Source organism: Gossypium hirsutum, chromosome A07 (assembly GCF_007990345.1).
Source record: "Gossypium hirsutum isolate 1008001.06 chromosome A07, Gossypium_hirsutum_v2.1, whole genome shotgun sequence".
In the NCBI taxonomy this organism is placed as follows: domain Eukaryota; kingdom Viridiplantae; phylum Streptophyta; class Magnoliopsida; order Malvales; family Malvaceae; genus Gossypium; species Gossypium hirsutum.
Window position 1 is genome coordinate 36,819,118 of NC_053430.1, and position 8,958 is coordinate 36,828,075.

An 8,958-nucleotide genomic window follows, 5' to 3' on the forward strand; every position below is an offset into this window, starting at 1 on the left:
CCGGATATCATTCGAATAATCATGCACATATATCAATAAATCATGACACATCCATATTTCTTCTTCATTATTAAAGCTCAAACACAAGACACTTATCAACCATTACCATTTTCGGCTCAATAGCCACATACAAAGAACATGAATTCGATTTGCTTTATAACGTGATCTCTATACGCATTCGGCTGCCCGTCATAAGTATGAACTAATTACCTTAATATATAACTCAAATAGAATCATTATATCACCGTTTATTCGTTATGCTTATATGTCACGACTTAAACAAATCATAAACTAAGTTCCATTACTCGAAAACTTACCTCGGATGTTGTCGAACGACTCCAACGGCTATTCAATTACTTTTTCCTTCCCTTTATCGGATTTAGTTCCCCTTTGCTCTTGAGCTTAATTTAACAAATAAATTGATTTAATCATCTTGAACATCGAGAGAAATTCAAGGTACTTAGCCCATATATATATCAGACATTAGAGTCATATATATGAAATCATGAATCAAATTCAACATATTAGCTAATATTCTCTTTTAGCCGGTTATCTAAGTCAAGATAGAATCATCAATATGCTTACCTATAGCCGAATGTGCAACATCAATCTATCACTATCATCTACATACCTAATCAAAGGTCGAATACACCTATTCCAACATGATATCATTCCTATTTCATTTAACACTTAACATTTACCACATATCAATTAACCAATTTTTTTATAATTACAAAACTCTTCATCTATTCATTCTCTCATATTCGGTCATCCCTACCTATACTAACCATACAACTACATAATTCTAAGTTTAAACACAATTACAACATTCTAGTACCATGGCCGAATACTTCATGAAGTTGCTAAGACCCATCCTTTTCTAATTCTCACACACCCTCACATCCAATCCTTTTTGTTAAGCACTCAAACTCAATCATCTTCAAGCCTCATTACCACAACATCAAACACCAACTAAGGAAGGCAACTTCCATGGCCGAGTATCATCTCCCTCAAATAGCAAAAATTTAAACCATGGGCTAGGTAGAATTCAAACTAACAACTAAAAGTATGCATGAGTTTTATGGAATAATCATCAAACATACCTCTTCCTAAACATCAACCAACCGAACATGAAGCAAGAGAATCATCTTCTTCTTCCTTCCTCAAGTCACGGCAATGGAGGAGCATGGATGAAACAACTTTGTTTTCATCACCCCTCCCTTTTCAGTACTTTATTACTAACCTTTTTATTTTATTATTTTTAACACAACACATTAACACAAAATGTTTATAATATGTTTTAACCCATTGCATGGCCGGCCACTATCTAAAACTTGGGTAATTTTACATGCAAACCCATCATTTATACAACATGCATTAATAGGTCCTTATAGATTAACCTATCACATTTCAAAAGTATCACACATAAGTCCTATTAACTAAATTCACATGCAATCGACTAAATCGAAGCTTAAAACTTTCACACATTCATATTCATATATTTTAGACAATAAATATCATATTCAAATACTTTGGTGACTCGGTTTAGCGGTCCCGAAACCGCTTTCCGACTAGGGTCAATTTAGGGCTATCACAGATATAGCCAGCTCCTATAGTGTGACGGGCGGTGTGTACAAGGCCCTTGAACGAATTCACTGCCCTATGGCTGATTGGCGATTACTAGCGATTTCGGCTTCATGTAGGCAAGTTGCAGCTTGGAATGCGAACTGAGGACAGCTTTATGTATAATTTTGAGATTTATCCCAAATAAACAAAATGAAGAAATAAATTTTAAAAAATTTTAGAAAGACTTATTGGTTTATAAATTTTTTATTTTTTAAAAAATTATAATTTTTTATTTTTTTATATTTTTATTTGAAATACGAAAAAAATTATTTTAAAAATTTTTATATACTAAAAATTATTTTAAAATTTTTTATATACTTTCAAAGGGTAAGGACCAAATTGATAAAAAAAATTGTACATGTTAAGGACTACATATTTATTTTACATTTGACACCATTTGTAACAGCTCGTTTTTCAGTGGTGTCTAAAATAGTGGTTTCAAGACAACAATTCTGACTAGGAGTTAGTATTCGATCAAGTCGAGTCGAATCGAGTCAAAAATTTTTGAGTTAGTTGAGCTATTTTAGCAACCGAACTCAATTTGAATTTTTTTCGAATCGAATCGAATCGAGTCAAAAAATTTTGAATCAAATCAAGTCGAGTTAACAAATCCTATTATTTATACTTACTTTTGCTTTTAGATGGACCGATTATTTAACTAGTAGACGAAGTACAATATTATTTTACTACATGAACAATATAATAATTTTGCCTTTTAACTTAATGGGTAAACATTTATCAAAATGATGTAGTTTTGTCTTTTCTTATTCAAATTTTCGGATAACTCGAATTGTGTAATTCATATTCAAGTTAAACCGAAAAACTTAATTTTTTTATTTGAGTTTATCCGATAACTTGATTAACTCAAATAATTCGAACTATTTAATTCAAAATTTGATTTTTTATTGAGTTTTTCATATCGAATCGGATTTTGCTCACCCCTAATTCTGACTAGTGAGTTAGTATTTTATTATTTATTTATTATTTATAAGGTTATTAAAGTGTTATATTAAAATTTAGTTAGAAAATTTTAACGTTTAGATAGTTAATTAAGTAGAAAGAACTAAATTGTAAAAATTGTAAAAGTAAATCATTATTAGTTTATATGTGTTAAATGAATATAAAAACATGAATAGAGGGTTTTAATTAGTAATTAGACCATAAATGCTTATAGTGCACGGTTTAGGGAAGGTATGCTTTGAAATTTCATTTATTTTTAAAGGGTAAAATGGTAAATAAATTAATAAGATAAACTAAATAAACAAAACATGTTTATCTTCTTCAATTTTTGTTTGAGGAAACTGAAACCACCATTACTAATCTCTTTTAGTATTCAACCAGGCTTAACTTGAAGCATGGCATGTGTTTTTCAATTCGTTTTTAGTAATTTTTATGTTTTTGAGATTATTGTTGTAACGCCCTGAATAATTTTATTTCATTTCTGTGAATTTTGTCATAAGCATGTATATGCTTTTGTGGCTAAGTGTTTTGATTATGTGTATGAGGTCTTGGGTTCAAGTCCCACTTTTGGGAAACAAGTTATTTTTTATCCTAGCCTATTCCTTGGCGATTGGGTTTAGATTTTATCTTTAATAAACTCATATCAGAATGAGCTTGCTGGTTTCAGTGGTAAGATGTTAGCTTACCCTAAGGTCTTGTGTTCAAATTCTTGTATGAGCGTGAATGTTAATTTTTGCTTTATTTATGTGATAGAGATTTGGAGGCAACACTTTGAGGTTGTTAGATGGGGTTTTCTCTGTTTCCTCTCTATCGAAATTTCATTTTCTTTTCCTCTTAAATTTCTGTCAAAATTTTCCCTTCAAATCGTGATACTTTAAATTTTCGAGTCCTTTGTATTACTTCATAGGTAAGGGGTTCGTTGTGTTTTGGGGGAATTTAAAGTAATGCTTTAGTTTCTGTTGGTGTATAAAATTGATTCTGTATACCATTTTGCTAGGTTTTCTTCAAGAAATCTAAGACCCTTCGACTGCGTAGTGAAGTTTCGAGGTTGTCGTAGTCGAGGGTAAGCTTTTGAAACATCTTAGTGCAGTTTTTTCTGTTGAAATTACCCGTTTGGTTTCATTGTATTCGAGTGGTGAATCAATTCGAATTGAGAAATTGAGTTTGATCATGGGCGTTTTATTGTCGATTTTAGGTACTGTTCACTCTGGGGGTGAGATTGCTTCGGAAACAAACCAAATGTGTAATAAAAACACGAGAAAACATGGTTCGGTGAAAGCCGAAAAAGTGGCCTGTTGACACCTCACAGGCGTGTGCCTAGTCGTGTGTAACACACAACCGTGTGATAGGTGAGTGTGTGGTCGTGTAAGTTACACGGCTTAGGCCGATTTGGGTGTTTGGGTCCACATCAGCATACAACATAGGCGTGAGGGTCATAGGCCAAGCTGTGTGGGCCACACGGACAGCGCCAATTTGAGTATGTCACCCAAAATTTTAATATTTTCCTTGGGGTCACACACATCATTCTAATCGATTATGGGCCTTCCGTAGGCTTAGTAGGGAAAAACAAACCCTAATGCACAAAATCTGCTAATCTAATAGACTGATTTGAGTATTAAGAAAACCTATATGTATGATTTGACTGGTTTGTATAAATATGTATGATATTCGTATATGAGCAAGTGGCACGTGTTAATTTTGTAATATCTATTTATCTGTTACCTGTATCTATATATGGGGTGGGATTTGTATATGTCGAAGAAGTGTTATGTGAGGTGACCTTTCGCCGATATACTGTTAGCTTGGCTGCAAACTATTTTTGATAAGTGTCGTATAGACACTATGTGGTGTGTAAGGATGGGTGGGTGTTTTAAACCTCATTTGGTGTGTTGGGATGGTCGGAGATGGTGTGTAGAGAATGGGGGTAGGACTTTGCATATCTGCGTGACTATGATATAATCCGATTCTATTAAAGACTATGTCCGTATCTGTTCTGTGATGTGAGAAATCTGTATTTATATGCATGTATGTTCTATTGAGTTACACACTAGTTTTGAAAACTTACATCCTTTCGCCTGATCTGTTTAGGCAATCCTTAGGCATAATGCGACGGAGGCTTAGCGGTAACCACTAGTATGGTAACTGTTTTAAAGGTAATAATTTAATTAATTTTCTAGATTTTCTTTGAAAGTTTTGTAATGTTGGGACTCTCTGGACTATTTGTTTTAATTTTGGTTTAGGATGTGTTTTTTATTTTTATACTGCAATGTTTGACAAAACCACAGTTTTACGCAAACAAATGTTTTTGAAAATACAAGCTCGGTTTTGAAATATTACAACTTTCAAACTTCTGCTGCAAAATTACGTTTTACTTAAAAAGACAAACAGATGACGATTTTATAAAAGAGTATAATAATATGTTTTTTTCCTAAAACGTGGTCTCTATTAGTAACAATTAACACGAGAAATTTTAACATAATAAGATTGACTTCAAAACTCTTCTTCGTAACATTCCCAAATTCGGCCATAACATCTAGGCCGAGTTTAGGGTGTTACATTTAGTAGTATCAGTGTAAGGTTGCAAAACTCGGGCTATGAATTTTAGGTTCAAAATTGTACTTGTAAAAGAAATGGTTTTCAAACAAAGTTTATTTCTTGTGAGTAAAGTATGTGGTACACCAAGTCTCTAGCGCCGATCCTGTAAGCACTTCTAAACTTAGAAATACTATAGTTTGAAAACTTTGAAACTTTTTGAAACTACACTGAGTTAGTTAGAAACTGAGACTTCTGAAAGATTTTCTGAAACTTTTGATAAATATTTGAAGCATAAAACACTTGCTAATAAACACTATAATTGATACATAAAATTTTGTAATCTAGATAAAATAGTAATTACGATGAGCACTCCTAGAACACGTGGTCATAATATTCATGGGTGCAGTGGGTGCTATAGGGGGACTTGAGCTGAGTCTTCCTCATTGGGCAATATGCCAAATTTGGATACGAACAAAACACTAGCTACACATACTGCTAAGACCAGGTCTCAAAGCCGTTCGGCTAGGGATGACACACTATCCTAAGCCATGTTGAGAGTTTTGAACCCTATTCTAGATCTAGGGACCGTGGGTCAGTAACTAAATGACTCTGGTCCAATAGAGCTAAACTATTTAGGGGCGTTACCAGAGTCGCCTCTACCGTGGCTGAATACTAGTTGGAGGCCATCGAGAGAATAATGAACGATATCGACTGCACTTCTAGGCAAAAACTGAAGGGTGCAGTTTTTTTACTTCGCGACGAGGAATATCAATGGCGATTATCGGTTGAAGAGGGTACTCAACTGGATCGTCTTAATTGGGATTATTTCAATACCGCCTTTCAGGGGAAATATGTGGGTGCGACCTATGTAGAAGCTTGTAGGTGTGAGTTCATGAATCTCACGCAAGGAGATAAGACAGTGGCCGAGTATGAGGCCAATTTTTTGGGACTAAGCCACTACGCTCGAAGGATGGTGGCATATGAGTATGATAAGTGCGTACGTTTTGAGGATGGTCTAAGAGACAGTTTGAGGGTTTTGATTGCTCTGCAGAGGGAGCGAGAGTTTATCATTTTGGTAGATAAGGCGAAGATTGACGAAGAGGTTAAGCGTGTTGAGCGCCAAAATAGGGATCGTGAGAGAGGTAAGAATAAGAGGGATTCAGAGCCCTCTAATTCTGCTCAAAAACTTAAGAAATGGGCCAGAACTAATGGGCCTTCTAGAGTGGGAGTTCCAGTTGTTTCTACTAGGGTTCAGCAATGAAATGACTGTGGTAGGCGCCATTTGAGCGAGTGTTAGAGGAGATTGGGGACATGTTTGCATTGTGGGTCGATAGATCATCATATTAGAGAGTGCCCACAGCGTTCAGATCAGATGCAAGCTTCAGGTCCAGGTTTTGTTCAGCCTTAGAGGGCAGTACAACAGCCACCTAGAGGCCGTGGTCTGGCCAGAGGTGGTAATGGTTTGGGCAAAGGATAGAGAGCATTAGGCAAAGGTGTTAATCAAACTGAGGCGAGGTAGCCTGCGCTGGTATATGCTGTACTACGCCGGGAGGACAAGACACCCCTAATGTGGTTATGGGTACGCTCTTTATTTTTTATGTCCCTTATACTGCTTTGATAGATATAGGGTCAATACACTCATATATAGCTAGTTCTGTCTTTGGGAATTTGGGGATTCCTGTTAAGAGTACTTCTAGTGAGATTTCTATATTGAGTCCACTAGGTCAATCGGTTCAGGTAAACAGACTGTATAAGAATGTATAGTTAGAAGTACAAGGGGTTATGTTTTCAACAAATCTCATGGAGCTATCGTTTAGAGAATTCGATTTGATTTTTGGTATGGACTGGCCAATAGAGCACCGAGTCAGTTTGGATTGCATGACTAAAAGGGTAGTTCTGAGGATCGAGGATGATGTAGAGGTTGTGGTGATTGGCGAGCATAGGGATTACTTGTCTAACGTAATCTTCGCTTTAATGGCCAAAAACCTGGTTCGAAAAGGGTGTGAAGCATAACTGGCCTACATAAGTGTTTTAGTTTCTATGGAATTTTCTGTTGAGAACATCAGAACAATGAGGGAATTTCTAGATGTTTTTCTCGAGGAGTTATTGAGTTTACCTCCGAATCAAAAAGTTGAGATCAACATTGAGCTTCTACCGGTTACAGCTCCGGTGTCCATCGCTTCTTATCGAATGGCACCGAAGGAGCTTACGGAGCTTAAGGCTTAGCTTCAAGAGCTTCTGGATCGTGGGTTCATTCATCCTAGTGTGTCTCCGTTAGGGGCACCGATTTTGATTGTAAATAAAAAGGACGACACCATGAGGATGTGTATCGATTATCGGCAGTTGAATAAGTTAACTATGAAGAATAAGTACCCACTTTCGAGGATCGATGATCTATTTGATCAATTTCGTAGGACTTCAATATTCTCAAAGATAGATCTCTGCTCTAGCTATCATCAGTTTAGGGTTAAGGAAGCTGATATTTTTAAGACGGCTTTTAGGACTTATTATGGGCACTACGAGTTCTTGGTTATGCCCTTTGGTTTGATGAATGCTCCAGCTACATTCATGGATCTGATGAATCGGGTTTTTGAACCATATTTGGATCAATTTGTTGAAGTTTTCATTGATGATATTCTGGTGTACTCTAAGACTAAGAATGAATATGATAAGCATCTTATAGTAGTTTCTCAGATATTTCGAGAGAAACAACTCTACACTAAGTTAAGCAAGTGTGAATTCTGGTTGTAAGAAGTAACATTTTTAAGGCATGTGGTTTTTGCTGAGGGGATTCGAGTTAATCCTAGGAAGTTGAGGCTATACTTAATTGGAAACAGCCTAAAAATGTTTCTGAGATCTGTAATTTTCTGAGTTTTGCAGGTTATTATCGAAGGTTTGTTGAGAACTTTTCGTTGATTATAGCTCCTCTGACTAAGATTTTATGCAAGAATGCTCCTTTTTTCTGGATTGAGATACAACAATCAAGCTTTGAAAAGCTCAAATATGTTCTGACTCAGGCTCCTATTCTAATACAGCCTGAATCTGGTAAGGAGTTTGTGGTTTATAATGATGCATCATATGTCGGGTTGGGATGTCTTCTGATGCAAGGTGGTGAAGTTGAGACTTATGAGTCTCGATATCTTAAGTCACACGAGGGAAATTATCTAACGCATGATTTTGAGTTGGCTACTATGGTTTCTACTTTAAAGATTTAGAGACACTATTTTTATGGTGAGAGGTGTATCATCTACACTGATTACAAGAGCCTTAAGTACCTCCTTACTCAAAAGGAGTAGAATTTTAGGCAGCATAGATGGATCAAGCTACTTAAGGATTATGACTGCACGATAGAGTATCATCCCGATAAGGCCAATGTGGTGGCCAATGCTCTCAGTCATAGAGCAATGTCTAATTTAAGGGCGATGTTTGCTCACCTAAGTCTGTTTGAGGATACGAGTCTGTTAGCCAAGTTGCAAGTTAAGCTAACTTGGATTAACCAGATTCAGAAAAAGAAGTTGAAGGATGATTCTGCGATTCTGCGATTTCATTAGGTAAAGAGTGGTAGTACATATGATTTTAGGCTGAACAATGATGGGGCTCTGTGTTTCTGAGGATGGGTTTATGTACCAAACGACTCTGATTTGAGATAGTCTATTCTGAGGGAAGCGTATAGTAGCCCTTATGCTATGCATCCTGGTGGAAATAAGATATATCGAGATCTCGGTGAACTGTATTGATTGCCAGGTTTGAAGCGAAATTAACAGATTTTGTTTCTCGTTGTCTGACTTGCCAATAAGTTAAGGCTGAGCACCAGTTTCCTTCGGGTTTGCTCGAACC

General features: G+C 36.0%; 1 protein-coding gene across 1 annotated transcript; it reads left to right on the forward strand.

Annotated features, from left to right (window-relative positions):
• Positions 1–5,818: 5,818 nt before the first annotated feature.
• On the forward strand, positions 5,819–6,382 carry LOC107952514 (uncharacterized). Its single transcript, XM_016887761.2, has one exon. The coding sequence runs from the start codon at positions 5,819–5,821 to the stop codon at positions 6,380–6,382; it is 564 nt and encodes a 187-aa protein (XP_016743250.2).
• Positions 6,383–8,958: the final 2,576 nt, after the last annotated feature.